The following is a 16,364-nucleotide window of genomic DNA, read 5'->3' as shown; positions in this document are numbered from 1 at the left end:
CTGCCTTATTAGTTTATCTGCTCCCTAGTATTGGCATCAATACTGACCAAGACCGTTTATCACTGGGCTGAGTGAGTACCTGCAGGCTAGGATGGACAGAACAGGACAGGCTTGCCTCAAAGGAGCCTTGGGAAGCATGATTTATGGAAGGACTGGGTCCAACCTCTGTTACATTGGAGGCAGGTATTGCACTGATGCCGGTGCCCATGTATGTAAGCGCTTAAAACCCAAGCTACTGGAGGCATGTGATCATGCAAACATAATAACAAGATCTCAGGAAGTAATTAGCTCTTGTGACTGCAGGGCAAAGTTTAGAACTTAACCTGAAAAGCTCAAAAACCTCAAAAGGAATACAAAGAACTCAAATCAATTGCATGATTCCTTTTCAGAAGAAAGTTGATCCATCTTTCTTGGGCTTAATAAAATTTCCACTAAGGTATAAACAGCTGCAGCCCTTGTTTATTTACACTAGCAGGAGAACACTTCCAATCTTTGCCCCTTGGAGTGAATGAAGACTGAAGTTCACATTCAGATTTTGACAACTGCAAGAACTTAGGGTTTTCCTCTTGCCTCAAGACGACCTTCTCCCTGACTTCATGCACACGTCTGTGGGCAGCATTTGTCCTTCCCTCTGCATTGTTCAGTTTTTATTAGCTAACTCTGCCCATATATCTCTACCATAGTGATGTTTGCAACAAGCACACACACACTTAATTCTCCTTTGTAAAACACATCTGAACATCGAGTAGATGATGGTCAATCAGGGAACAGAAAAGGCATTTTAAATGAAGAGCTAAAATCCTTGCGGGAATTAAAAAAATCCTCATTGCAGAATCTCTCCCTCTCATGCGTAGGCACTTGCTAACTGAGTAGTGGCACTGTGACAAAAGTAGCAAAACCAAAAGCAGGCTTTACTAAAAGAAAAGGGGGAGGGGAAGTCTTCCACTGGCCATCTGTGAAAATAAGGCATGTGGCCATTAAATGCAGAGGCTGTAAATATAAATATACACAAGCTCCACAAAGCAAATGGCAAAAAAGTGTTGGGGGAGAAAATGGAAAAGGGAAAAAATATATATAAACTTTCAGTTGAACTAAATCAAAATGCTTAATGCTTAGCTACCAAGGCTGTGCAAAAACAGTTTAGATCTTTGCAGCATGCAAGCTTGACGTATGTTTTTAATTAAATTTGAGAAAAGTTTTAGGAGACATTACAATGCATACAGTAGCCCTGTTGAATAGAGGACTCCCCTAATATGAGTGATCCTGTTGAGACTGCTGATTGGACTTATTGAAAGGCTGACATACAGGGTGATGGATGGGTGATGACATAATACCTGCTTGCCTTGTTGTCATGCTTTTTGAAAACTGTCTGCTCTCTGTTGATAGCATTAACAAAGACGACTGCAAAACGCATACAAAAATTTCTGTTGGCAAAGGAACTCAGTTAAGATAAAATTAGGAAGAGGGTAGGGAAAAGGGGGATAAGAAGTGAACATACAGTTGTTGGGATAATATATTAATCTTTGTGCTGTAAGTTGATTTAGAGCCTGTATTGGCCCATTGTCCACAGGATACATTCATTAGTCCCCATATTGCATAATAACTATTCTGAACAGAAGGATCTTTTCTCACACTGAGAGAGAAGAACAAAAACATCACAATGATCATCTTTCCTAGTGTTTTATAGGCCAGTGAGGAATAGAGCAGCTACAAATTACAGGACATATATATTAGCAGTCTGCAGAATGTGCAGGGGTAAGTCTGCGTGTACGTAATGTTTGTGGGTAAGACAGCCTCTGCTAGTCACTGGAAATGTCGAAGTATTTTACCAGTAAAATACTGCAGAGATTATGAAAATGAGCAGGTTTTAACTTTAACAGAATTATTTGCTTTATGATGTTTGTACTGCACCTCTGGACTTAGTTCCAGGGCGTTTCTTCTGTCTGGGGAGCCCAGCTCACACCAGGTCCCATTTTCTCCAGTTACAGTCATTACAACTTACTCCAGTCTGAGCCACAGGCTCCCTGTGTTTGCAGGAAGCACTGGGTCAGGCTCAGTTTTACAGATCTTTTCCTTTTTTTCTCCTTTCTGTCCTCCTCCACTCCATCTTTTTATCAACTTTCTGGTTCAAATTTAACTATTAGGGGAATAAGAAAATAAATCTGTTATTGAAGGAAAATCCTCTACTGCAAGAGAAATTTAAATCCCACGTGCTAAAAAAGCTTCTTCTTATGCCTTTAGTAAAGTGAGCTGTAGTGTTTTATTTCTCAAAGACAGCACGATCTGCGGGTTTGAGATTCTTAATATCCCCCTCCTCCCTGAGGGGAGAGCAGGGACAGAATTCATTTCAGCTCAGTGGATCACAGCAGTTTCTTAAGAGTTAACTCTGCTCTCTCCATCCATCAAGCAGCCAGTGAGGCATCAGAAGGGAATGATGGATGTAAAATTATTACAGGGCTGCCACCCGATATACTTACTGCCATTTGTAACTAACGCTGGAACTGACACACTTTTTTCATTATTAAACATCCACATTAAGTCAACATTGGTCACTGTCATTTCATGTTTGGCATTCTCTTAAGGGGAAGGAGGGAGAGATGGGGGTGGGAAGTGGAAGGCTGGAATGAGAGGGAAGGCATCTTGAACCCAATGGTCCACAACCATGGATAATAAATAGGCTCTTACTTACAAAACAGGAATAAATATTGTTACAAATAGCTCTTTAGTTACAGCCCAGCAGACAAGTACATGTCAGAGCCTTTCAGAAGGACACACTCCTCACAGGAACTGGGAAAATCTGTACCACGGGTTAAGCCACACTTGAGCATGGGATGTTTACATATGTGAACGTTCTTGTTCCAGAGCATGCTATGAGTGCCCATGCATGTTCAACATGCCTACGTGGCTGTGTGTACTTACATAGCAGTGCCAGCTGCCCAAACCTTCTGCAGCAAGCTCCAGCACTGTATAGCAGCATACATAGAGCTCAAAAACCTGCTTATGTGTCTCCTCCCTCCTTTTCCAGTTACCGGAGTGCACACATGGATGTTTGAAACTCTGGCTACAGTCAGAAAATCACTGGCGAGCTCTGTGCATGTTTGTGCTGTGTATCTGTGCAAGAGCACGCTGTAGGTTTGTATGCATGCACACACATGCTGGCTCTTTGTGTTTGTGTATGTCTTGTTTGCAAAGGAACAGGCAGTTTTGGGGCTGAGTAAACATAGCAGAGTCCACTTTCCAATGCTGCCCATTCTAGTGTTTGCACTAGATGACAATCTGCGCTCTCAGCTACATGTATAAAAGGTATCGCTGTTTATGTATAGTACCTATCAAGCTATAATTAACTGGAGATGACAATTACAAATAAAACTATGCTCCCGGGTTTCCAAGAAACCAGAAAAACACATACACACACTTCTCATTTATACACAGAAATGTTTCCAAGAAAAGTAAAGTAAAAATATGCTTTATTGCATTTGCAATTAAAATAGGTTTTTCTAAAATCCATGTTCATCATGATGTTCATGGTTTTTACTGTAATCCTCTGAAAATCAAATCCCTCAAGATGGTCCAAGTTGGATGCCCATAAAGTGACTCACCCAAATCATCCTAGCCATTTTTTTTTAAGTCTTTCCTCATTTATGACAGCTTTTATACAATGTCTCTCCAGTTCTACAGAATTCCTGTCTGACTATTGCCTTTCAGCTGGCAGGTCTGCTTGTCTGTGAGGATCGACCCACCTGGGAACCAAAGTGCGATAACGGGTCATAGATATGTGTGGAGAAAAGCCTTGGAGTTTTAACAGACTCCCAAAGGTGATTTCCAGTCATGAAAGATAAATCCCTACCAATAGTATAACTTACATGTCCTGAGCTATAAAGGACCCACCTTCAGTGGTAGGCTGCAATAGCAATTAATATGACAAAAACGGCAGAGACCAAGATCACTCTGAAGGAGGAAGAGCGATCTTTCTTTTGCACAGAACTACAGATATAACATACATTTCTAAGTACAAGTATGTCCATGTACATACAGCTGCCTTCACTGAACCTCTTTTAATTCTGCCCCTCACTCCAAAATCTCAGCAAGGAAACAATAAGCAAACAACACTGCAGAAGCTCAGGGGTCCTAGTGGGACTCTGAGCTTGTGAAGGAAAACCCTCAGTGGTAACAACACAGCATTTCTATTTCTTGCTATCCACCTTCCCAACTCTCTCTTTTTCTTTTCCTCATAAACAAATAAACAAACACACAAACTAAAAAATCAAATTTGATGCAAAATGGAAACATTTGCCTTCATCTGAAATCTTGCTCTTACGAAGAGAGAAAACTTCAAATCCAAGGACAAACAGCCAAAGACTTCAGAGAAGTTGGGGTATTTGTCTGGATCTGAACTTCACAGCTGGCTGGTTAGTAGATGGCCCAGAGCACTAAGGGGAAAGGAGAACAGGTACCTAAACTTCACATTCTCCTTCCTTCTGTTGTGTCAGATGCAAGAGATAGTTCAGGAGACCCTATAACAAGTACAGTGCAACTTCTGAAATAGTGCTTATTGGGTCAACCCAAGGAAATCTCAAATTTGGTTCTGTCATTTCCTGTCTACACATAAAATAAAATATAAAAAAATAAAATAAAGTTAATTGGTGTGGTCCTCAGAAAGTTTGGGCATTTACTGTATAAAATAAATCAAACCCTACAATTGCTTAAAAAAAATTATTCAATTGAGCAGACAATGTTTTCTTCTTGCTACCATGTAAAAGAACTCCTTGCCTTCCACAAGCCCACCAGGAGGCATGCATTAGAGAGGAAAATAAACTTCAACCCCAGTTGAGGGTGAGAAGTGAAAACAGAAGGGTAAGAAGAATCCCAACAATAGGAAAGTAACAGAATAAAGTGAATGCAGATGGTTCCACTCCTGTTACTTAATCAAAAGGCTGTGCAGAGTCACTAGAGCCAGCATAAAGTCATGTGTTAGAACAACAGCTGATCTGTATTAAAGAAGATTAACTCGCAATGCCATGGTGGAGGGCCTGGGATTATTTTATGTACTTCCATTGCTGAACAAGCCGTCAGCACAATTACTGCCCTCCGATGTGAATGACTGATCTGTAACCACAGCTAAACAGCATGCTGCTTAGGGGCCTGGGTGCTTCATGAAGATGAATTTCCATACCATCAAAGTGCTTTTAATGGGCTTCCTGATCCAACCACAAGGCCTGCTTTGCAAGTATATAGAACTCAGGATGAAGGCTTCCTGTCCAAAAGGATTTGGTCGGTTGTCACTTGACAATTCCCAGCCAGCACAAGGGAGGAGAGGGGGGAGATAGGTAGAGTTGTCTCTGCTTTGGAGGATTAAAAAAAAAAAAAAAAAAAAGAAAAAGAAAAAAAAAGGGTACAGATGCTTTCTGAATGCAACCAACTGCTGTATCCACAGCTGAATTCAATGCGCTTAACAAATAACGGCAATTTAGCTATGCTTGCGAGGAATAGCTTGAGTCACTTTGCATTAGCATCTGGCTGAGTGTTAAAGTCATTTCTACATGGGGAGCAGAGAAAAGAAATTTCTGCTCCGAGCATCCTTTCAAGAATGCTTAAATATTTGAATATAAATTCCTTTGTGCTTGTGATCACCTCTTCTTATATCTGACACTCTGCTTTTCCCTTTTCTCTTCTGGTACTCCTCTATGTGAAATGCCATAAACATGCTCCATCCCTTTCTTTCTTTCTCTCCCTATACCAATGCTCTTACTCTCCTAAGAGAGACTGTAGGTACCGCAGGATACCTATAACACTGACCTCTTTTCTTCTTCCCCTTCCTCTCCAGAAAGTGCATGAAATTGGAGTTATTTCTACATCACTTACACCCAGCATAGGCTGATGAAAAAAGTACAGTAGTGAGAGATACACATGTACATTTAAAATTCATTACCCACACTGCTTGCTTCTCAGAGCTTATTGATTGAACTCCATCTAAATCCATGGAAAATGGAAAGCTATCCAAATTAGCAATCTGCTAATTCTGGACAATATTGTTTGACTCACAAGCTTCCCAGGATGACTGACTTTTAGGTTTCTGCTGAATAGCTGATCATTTAAATTAATTCTTTTTTTCTGTGCATCTCAGTGATTCACATGAGGCCTTATAGTGAAAAGCCACTAGTAGAGGTTTCAGCAAAATTCAGTTTGTACCAAATGCAGCTACAGACATCTTAGCTATATAGCACAATAATGGCTATGCCATCTCAGAAAACACTACAGGGGAAAAAGGGAAAACTAAGGAAAAAGTGTTGCTATGCATATGATGTTGTGACACACGTAGGAGCTGAGCTACATTTAAATCTCATGTGGCAGCATTGTAAGGACAGCCTTCTACGGACGTGGCAGCAAGTACTATCTAATTAGTTACCCTCCACAAGCCTGGACAGTGCATGCAAAGATGTCAAGTACTTCCAGAGAAATGCAGGAAATCAAAAACTCTTCAGCATACTCCACAGTCACAGCACATAGAAGTTTTCTACAAGTATTCACTTTGCTGCTGTGTTGTTACAGCACGACTTCACAGGACCATACATTCCACTGCTTCTACATTTCACTGAAAATATTTGGTGCAGTTCATGTTGTCAATTCTCCATGTTTTCAATTCTGTTAAGTCAACTAACATGACATGACAGTGCTACATTGCAATGGTCACAAAATATCATACATGACAACTTCACAAGGCTAAATACCCAGAAGCTGAGCCTGACTATCAGCAAAGCTTATGCTCCTAAAGAAGCTTGAATATTTTCAAATCCAGCTCATCTCACAAACACATGTAAGCATTTCCATAAAGCAAGATTTCCACTTAGGCCCAGAGATTTTCAAGATCACCTTCTCATAATGCATGCTGACAGTCTGGATCAGCGAATTAGTGGCCTCCAAAGTTTTCATCTCTGCTGCCTCCTCCCTCTCCCCTATGTCTCTCCGGGTCTTTCTCTCATGTCAGCATTTGGCTGTGGTTTTCATTTTGCCTATCACTATTTTGAAAGCATCAACTATTTTGTTTAAAAAATGGGAAGAAGAAAATACATCAAATAAAAAGAGGGAAAAACGGAGGAAGGAACTATGTAAGTAGAGGCACATGCAACCACTGGGGATTTGCAGAAGCAGTCACAGCCACTGACCTTTTCTGTCCTGCAGTTATTAAGACCCAGACTATTCACAACAGCCACCTTCCCGTCCAGCACCTGTTGTTCCCTCCGAAGTTGCTCCTTCATCTGCCGAGCCTCCTGGATTGCCTTGGTAACAGCATCATGGTCATTTAAATAACCTGACGACGTGATAGAAGAAAGGATATCTTAAAAAAAGAAAGTTACAAGAAAATACTTTAGCTTTCATCGATGGAATTCATCAATATTTTTATATTATTCATGAGAAAGAGTTAAAACGCACTGTCTATAAACCTGCCTGTCTATGCCTTGTAATTCTATTACTGTTAGGTAGAGCCACCTGGATATAAAGCATGAGGAAGATCAGTGACAGAATCACCGTCCCGACATTTGATCCCATTAGTTTCAATATTGCAGAGGTTAGCCCCACAGTTTGCACGCAGCAGGATGTAACCAGATAGGAGTTAAGGGAAGCTTTGATCATGCCAGCAATGCCAAACTCTCAAAAATAGACCGTTTCATTCTTCCCTGTCTTAAAACTTGTGAATACATTAAAATAAACCACAGGTGGCGGTGGTTTGCTATAGATATGACACACATAATGGCTGGGAAGAGAAGCCTCATCCCCTGCCTGCTCCCCACCACCACCTGTCAGTCAGCACAGTGCAAGAACCCACAGCCACACGGGCCTGCATTCACACTCCCATTCATGCCCCTAATAGCAGGTCAAATGTCCACTGTTTTGCTGCAAATTCGCAGCCCAGGGCTTAGCCTTTGTAGTCATGGAATTATTTCCTTTTCAAATGTTACAAGCATCACAGGCATAGCTAATACTATTTAATTTTAAATGTGACACTTTGTCATTTTTTTTTCTTTGGCATACTGTAGATTATACTTATTATGATCTGCATGTGATTTGCAGGATAGAATACTGATGGGAGACTCCAAGCTCCAGTCTATTTTTCCAACATTAAAGGAGAGGCTAATATCTACCCATCTCCCTCCCCCTCTCCATATATACGCATATGCACACACACTTTTTTCTGTCTTTTAACTAGGGCATAAAAATGGCATAAAATGAATCTGTAATATGAAATTGCCCAGAAAAGGGACTTCTGTTTGTGACATGAGGCTAAATCTAACCAGATCCATTGGTGAATTGTGACAGATGGAGGGACTGTGAGACAGAAGGCAGGCACTAATCACACACAAAATGACCGGCTTGCCTCAACATGTTCCATGGATTCCAGCAAACTTTACACCCTAATCCATTTTTAGAACAAAAAACATCTGGGCCATAAATCCTCTAATCTGCCAAAACACGCTATTAAATCCCATGATTTGTTGAAAAACACTAAGATTAAAGAAAGGAAATATAAAATGGCTAACTGCCGTGTTAGGAAAGTGTTATTAATACTCTTTCTTTGTCTCAATTATGAATGTTCTGTTCCTAAAGAGCCTTGTCTAATCATGTCAGATTACACATCCTTGTTGTATTGCGAGACTCTTCTATCTGATCCACCAATTGCCAAAAAACGTAGGACATTGTCTTGCTGCTTACAACATTTCAGGGGAAGAAGCTGATGTCAGATTAGTTCAGTGCTGTGCTGCTAGGAGGATTTAATTTTGGTTTTGGGTTTGATTGTTGGTGTTTTAGATTACAGACACAATGGGACTGGTCTTCTGGGCAAACACTGGGAAAAAAAGTTTCTGTGCTGATTGTCGCTAATTGTACTAATAGATAGCTCTGGCTGACTACCCCAAATCTTGAGATTTTTATATGAAATAACTCAATCCACGCTGCTTTTATCAGATGTTCCTGGTCAGCAATTCCAAGCCAACAGAATTCCAGTAATTCCATCTTTCCCAGCATAAGAAATCATACAGACTGCACCACCACAGTGCTACTGGTTGATTTTTTTTTTCACCTCCATTTTAAGAACTTGCTTGGTTTCTTCCCCTCTTTGCATCTGTTACTGATGAAGCTTGCATGTAGTCAGAATAAATTAGAAAGCAAGCAAACAAACAAACAAACAGTAGCATTGCTTCTGCTTCTGCTCTTGATTAGGCTAGGTATAATACTTTCAATCTGTAAGAGCTGAATTTGCCTAGGAACTGGAATTCATGCCCTCCTCCAGACTATTTGGCTTTTCCTGAATACTGCTATCTTTGAGACAGTTTGGCACATGATAGTGAATAAAAGCAAGCACTCCTTATGTTTTTCAGTAGCTGCCAAGATGCTGGTGTGCAGGGAAATGATTAATATAGAAGCGAGTTGAATGTAAATTATTGTTGTTTAGGGTAGGTGGTGAATTATTGACAGAGAGGGGAACCGCATCACATAAAATGCATTTAGTTGCAAGGATTGCCAAACTAACATAGAGATGTTGAACATAATGGCAAAGGGCAGAGAGAAGTTGTTTCTGTTTTTAGTACACGGACATATGCCTATTCCCAGAAAGAAATGCTTGGATTTAAAGTCATACATGAAGCCATGACATTTGTGACTGCTCAGTCTGTAGCATAATTTATATGCTATAAGGAGAGCTCTAGAAAATGATTATGTATCTGTATGCCCAAGTGTAGCTATACTCTCAGCCACAGGAGGCTGTAAGTTTATGTGCCCAAGACGCAACTTAACAAACCTGACTATTTCTTCATGACACTGGAACCAAGCAGCCTAAGCACTGCTGGTGCAGTGAAAGGTGCCAGCTCAGCTACACCTCAGCAAGGTGGGCCATGCACATCCACATCAAACAGCTTGTTCCTTGCACTGACAGCCCTGATCATTCAAATGGAGGAAGTAACTCTCTGGCAAATGACTACATGCTTCCCAAAGACCTTGCCAGGAAAAGCCTATCTCTCAAGGTAAAAAAGTATACTAGCCTCTCTTAGTTCCTTTGTTAAAATGCTATCAAGTTCTTTTGTTTTGTCTTTGTGTTTTTTTGCATAGCTCCTTTTTCTAACATCACCAAATGATTTTAATATGGTAATGAGCATTACCATTTGGTTGCACCTAACCTACCAGTTCGCATGAAATGACTCATAAAGTGTTCACAAGCTCTTTCCTCTTGTAGTTCTCCATAAAGGATAGATTTGTGTTAGTTGCAGGCTGTGCTGTCCAGCTCCTGCACCACAGTTAAAGACTGCTTATCTTATATATACAGTATGCATAGTTATACTGCTCAGCAACCTCAAAAAGTCACTTTCTATATTTGTAGCTTGGAGATATACAGCAGTGAACTCTATGTCATTAACAATAACTTAAGTATGTTATCTTTTGCTCCACAGTTTTCCATGGTTTATTAATGGTATAACACATTAATTCTTCTTACAAGAATGACCTTTAAAGCTCCATTCATCCTCACAGCTTTTATCCAATTACATTATCACTCATTATAGGTACAGCATTTCAAAATCCGCATTTTGTTAAAAGAAGTAAATTGCAGGGGTCTCAAACCTACGAAAAATATCAGGTGTGTAGGGAAAAAAGATTGGAAAGGAGAGAACAAGAGGTGCCACTGAGATGCAGGTTAGGTGCTTGATACCATATCTAAATGTGATGGTCACTCTACCTAGGACAAAAAATTCAATGTGAAAAAACTGTGATTTGGGGAACTGTACATGGAGATTAGTAGGGTCAACCAAATTAAAGATGAAATACATTATTAACTAACAATGTTAAGCAGTGAAAGGCTAATAAGAATAATATATGCATTAATAATTAACAGTGGGATACTTATGAAATATTTACACAATTTTAACTTGTCATACTAAATAAAGTTATCTTCTTTGCTGTAGAACATAGAAGCATATTTACTGTCTGATATTTGTAACCCTCATCAACATTAGCAATAATTGTATATGCACAGTGGAAGGGTAATGCAGTGAGAGCTAGATCTGTTTTCAACACTGGATGTAAGTATGTGTCTTCCTGGTATCTAATGAGGTAGAATACAGACTACAGGGAGCTTAGGGAGAAACCCATCGAGATGCAAAATGGTTTCGCTACACAGTGCTGGTGTATCACAGGAGTTGTTTCTCATTGGTCTGGCCTATGGTTCCTTTTGTTCTCTGTGCCATCTCTGAAAATGGTCAACTAGGGATGTTTCACATTTCTGTAAATTAAGCTACAACAATCTTCCTCAATTGCCTAAACACAACTTGATTTATACACTGAGATCTTAGTTCATGTTACATTAAACCACTTCTTGGAATATAATGTTTTAGTTAGAAGGCTGAAGAATAAGGTGCTTACATATATTACTCACACACACACAAAGAGAAATCCCTTTGACACACTGGACTTGTAAATTCACCACTAAGGCCATTTTTATCTAGATGGTCCTTTGCCAAAGACCTAATTTTGAATGAAAGAAAAATTAACACTATTTTCTGCCTCCATGTTAAAAGCAGTCAGTAAGACTGTTCTAAAGATACAATATCAAATTTGTGGTTTTTTGAATGAACCCAGTAATTGTGTTGCTAATGAGACTAAGATAAGATAATGCTCTATGCAGCTTTTTAGTGAACTAAACACTAAACTTGATTTTTTTCAAAGATATATTTGCATGTGTAGATTTTTAACTTAAAGGGATTTTTTTTAAAATTCATCATCTGCTTTTTTTTTTTTTTTTTTTTTTAGCTGACACAGTAGAAAATCTTGTATCTTTAATGCCTGCCATTAGGCAGGTGTCTATTTTTAGTGCATGCAGTTAAACAAACAGCATTTATTGACTGTTATTGATAAAGCAGTATCTGAAATAACACAGGCCTTTGTTCTCTGAGTCTGTAAAAGTTAACATACTCTTTCTGAAATAGTAAGTCCATGACAGTTTGTTTATTGACATCAATAAATGCAGTGTTATGGTCAGCCTCTGACATCTCATACACCGCTGTCTGATAAATGCCCAGTTTTGAACAGCACCTATTAACTTTTGAAGAGGGTCAAGTGAAAGGGATCTTACCTATTGTGTTAGCTCTGGTCGAAGGACTAGCTAATGTTGCTGGAACAGAGGATTTTAGTGAACTGGCCCCGCTATTTATTCTCAGAGTTGGCATATGAGGAGAGGTGGGTGACGTGGGAGACTTGCCATCAGATGTCTTGGGTTTGGCTGAAAGGTTCAGAGGCTGGGCCACTTCGTCCTACGATAAGCAGAAAATCAAAGAACATTATCAATAAACTGCTGTTGGCATACCACCATCTAAGCAAAAACAGGTTTTTTTCAGCTCATATATACCTCTAAACCTGTATTTATATGATATATATTAAGATCACATGTGATACCATCTTGTCATCCCTGTTTGGAACTGAAATGACTGATGGACTGGAAAATGAGCATTATACAATCAGAGAACACTCTCCATTTGCACTTTTCATGTAGCAATTGTCCCTGAAGAAATTATTCACATTAACAAGACATATGCTTCCACGATGAAAACAAAGAGTATTTTTACAGTTAGACTTTATTATGTTGTTGTTGTAAACTTGATGTGGATGGAGAGAATTCTCACTTAAAATCCAACCACTATAATCCAAACCGGGCAAACCCATTTGACTAATTGGGTATTGTTATTTTGGTGGTTTTGGTGTTGTTTTTTGTTTCTTTGTGCTTTCCTCTGAATTTTCCAGGCTTATAACTGCAGGTACAAAAGCATCACAGGAAACATACATTTCTTTTTTGCTACAACAGGAGAACAAGAATATCCCACCATTCCTTCCAACAAAATTTGAAATAATAAACTGGATGGTTTTGCATAAACCCCTAGATTTTCTCACATTTTCTTGAGCTGGGCTTTAAGATTTCATTAATCATTACAATGCAAAAATAGAAAGTTTAGGGGACATTTTTTGAAGGATAACTAGAATTATTCCTAAACCTAGCTTGATTACATGTAGTAACAGACACTGCTGCAAAGCACTTTAAAATCCAAGAGCATGTTTTAATTTGACCATAATACATAATAGCAAGGAAAAAAAAAAACAAAACAGGCAAGGGAGATTTATTTTTTTTTTCTTTTTCAGCAAAGGTGATACTTCAGAAATGATTTTAAGTGTCTTTAAATAGCCAGAAATAATGTATGTAGTATTAGATCCAACCATCATGTATTAGTTTAGCTTTCCTCTGCCCATGTAACTTAGGAAAACCACCCCTTAGCTAAAGTGCTACAACATACAGAGCTGTTTCATCTCAAGGCACTGGGTAAGTTGATTCTTATTTCTGTAAGTTCTAAGTGCATTCCCTGTTAAAGAATTATTCCTGAGTTACAGTAAGTCAACACTGATGAGAATTAGACTCATAACTTTTGAGGGTTTTACTGCTACTGTTAAGGTATCTGTAACCATTATCATATAGCACTGACTCTTTTCCACAGAAGGTGGTGTGCTGCTGTAAAGAAGGAATTTTATACTTAGCTGCCACATGTGTTAGTATGATGTAGATGTATGACTCCAAACACAAGACAATTTTGCAAAGTACCATGATATAACTTTTCAATTATCTTAAATAAGCAAGTTCTGAGCTAGACACTTTTGTGATTGACTATTTCTGTTATTCTTCCAGGAGACTTCAGTCACTGGGTTTAAAATGCTGCCTAGATCAATCAGTATTTTACACTCTAAGAAGGTACAAATTCCCTTACAGAAATACAAGTTCATCTGTATTAGAATTAAATAAATTAACATACGTTAAATTGAAGTAGACTTGCTCTGCTGTTCCATTGATTTCAATTTAAAAAATCCTACAACAGTGCAACTATGAAGCCAAAACTGAGACAGCTGTATGAAGCCTAAGTTCAAGCTAACCAGTGAACCAACAAACACAGTGACCTGAAGATCAAAGTCATCAGTTTAGAAGACAGTATCAGAAACAATGCAAACCTGCCTACAAACTTGTTGTAGGCCAATTCAAGAGGCATTATTTTCCATGTATATTCAACTCCCGACCTCTATTGCAAGTGTCAACAAAAGGGGCTGATTAGTTTCAGATATGGCAGTAAAAGCTGCAGCGCACACTCTGGTGACAGAAAATCTGGCTGAGAACACCACTTCAGTTCCTGCAGGACAACAAGGACAAGGATGTCAAGGACTCTCACTACCAAGTCATCCTGGATTCCAATCTGCATCCTTGTACTAGGACATTTTTTTCAGTCCCATCCTTTACTAAATCCCTGGGCTATTCTGTTCCTATTAAATTTATTTCCTTCTCGTATCCCATTCCCTCTCTCCTTCCTCAGTTCTTCTCTTCCACTCTTTTAGCCTGGTGTGAAACAAAGTCTTGCAAGTTAGAAATGGGGGGAGGCATTTTCTCCATCACAGGCACCCAGCAATGAAGCTATCTTTGCTGTACTATTCTTGGTAGTAAGAATGCTCTTCTTCATTCAAGTCAGCACAGCTTCTCTGGAGCCAAGAAGTATAAGGCCTTGTGGAAATAATAGAAGCCGACAGTTCCAGAGCTGATAAATGTCATTCCAAATTGCCCCTTCATTCACTTTCATTGTGTGTTCAGGCTAATGGTAAGTTAATCAGAGGTCACAGAAGCTTGCTTCTCATATAAGAGAAAAAGGAAACAAGTTTCTGATATTATCTCTATTTACAAAATCATATTACTTCACTGTTTGTTCTTCATAATAATTTTACTTCTAAGAGCATTTTGAAATCCTCACTGGAACTCAAAATATATACTCAAATATATTAAAAATTTATTCAGAGAGTTTAGAAATCCTGTGTTGCATCTTGAACTGATCATAACTTACGTCTCTACCACAGTGGAACAGTTTATTCCATAGGAGACTGAAAAATATTTGAGAGATAATGGGTAATAGTACAGAATGGTGTTAAATGTGAAGCTGACTGTTAGGATCTTCACTTCTGTACTCAGAGAGGCCTTTTACTCTTTATCCTGTCAATAGACACAAATTCAGAATTCTTTGGATGAGATCCTATTCTCTGCTCTTCCAGTTTAAACCAGCACCGCATCATCTTCATTCTTGATTTGCACCTGAATAACCCAGAGAAGAACTGTGTTTGACTACAAAATCTTCCAGTTAACATTCTGTCACATTACAGATTAGCAGGCTTCACTCTCTGTTGTGTCAAGGCTGCATACAGTTGTAGCACAAAGACAGCTAGGGCAAGAAAGAGTAACAACAACACTGAGAAATAGATGTAGCATATTCACTTCAGGTAGACTGTATCTTTAAAGACTTGGAAGATTCCATATTATACAGAGAGATCACAGAACCTAGAACTACCTGCTGCACTTAGTTTTTATTAAAGAAAGCTTGGCACTGATTGATCCCTGCCATTTTCTTCCATGCCACTGATGAGTTTTTTTTTCAAGCTGGCATTATTTAGAGTTAGACAAAGTCAAAAGACTTGTTTACGTATCAGCCAAAATGATTAATACTTAGAGCAGAGGACATTAAAAGTCTTGTAATAATATAAAAACAGATATGATGAAAGTAGAATATGACCTCAACAAAAGACAATGAAATAGATCCTTTAAAGTAGCGTATTTGTCAAGCAAAACAAAACACACACAGGCGCACAAAATAAATGTGGAGAATAAAGCATAAGCAAAAACACATAATGGAGGGCTAGTAATGTGAAGAAGCCACAACAGGAAGAAACTGCTGGTAAGAGATTCTCATCCCCTGTATCGCAGCAGTGTCAGGACAGCTGCAAGTTTAGTACAAGCTGGTGGTTTGCTTTCCAGGATTAAAAGGCTGTCTTTAACCAAAATTTCAGAGCTCAGGGAACATTAGATCCTTGACTTGATCTGGGTTTTTATTCCAGAAATAAGAGGAAAGAAAAACTCTTCATCTACATTAAAATTTGAGGGACATACAGAACATTCAAAAGCTGGATTTTTTTGCTTTATTCAGCTTGGATTTGTGTAACTTCAGGACTTCATATTTAAGAATTAGGCATCAGAAATTCCAAAAGTGTCTAACAAGCAAGGTTTAAGCAGAAATACTGCTGGTGAGTAGCGTCTGCATCAGTGCTACAGATAGTTGGCTGAACTGGTGTCTTTTTTAATGTTTCAGTTAATCTGTCTCTATTTACTACCTCCTAAGATTAAAAAAAAATAGTATATATCTGAATACATTAAGAAGGGGATGAAATCTGATACTGAGAATGTCTCTAAATCATTTATTAAAAATTGCACTATTTTAACACCAAGAACTGAACAGAAGGCCAATAGCCCAGATGAA

General features: G+C 38.8%; 1 protein-coding gene across 14 annotated transcripts in view; it reads right to left on the bottom strand.

Moving 5' to 3' along the window:
- Positions 1-16,364, bottom strand: part of SOX5 (SRY-box transcription factor 5) — a 628,709-nt gene that overhangs the window by 19,609 nt on the left and 592,736 nt on the right. For 11 of the 14 annotated variants that reach the window (XM_015868603.2, XM_015868595.2, XM_015868586.2 and 8 more), the window contains 2 exons: positions 12,116-12,293; positions 7,164-7,336 (listed from right to left, as the gene is read on the bottom strand). In XM_015868603.2, coding sequence (XP_015724089.1) covers positions 7,164-7,336; positions 12,116-12,293 — 351 coding nt within the window. The remainder of the gene's footprint in view (positions 1-7,163; positions 7,337-12,115; positions 12,294-16,364) is intronic. The other 3 variants (XM_015868567.2, XM_015868577.2, XM_032446101.1) reach the window with 1 other exon arrangement.

Source organism: Coturnix japonica, chromosome 1, assembly GCF_001577835.2.
Source record: "Coturnix japonica isolate 7356 chromosome 1, Coturnix japonica 2.1, whole genome shotgun sequence".
Classification (NCBI taxonomy): Eukaryota; Metazoa; Chordata; class Aves; order Galliformes; family Phasianidae; genus Coturnix; species Coturnix japonica.
Note: the sequence above shows the minus strand (reverse complement) of the source record. Positions and strands in the feature narration are given on the sequence as shown.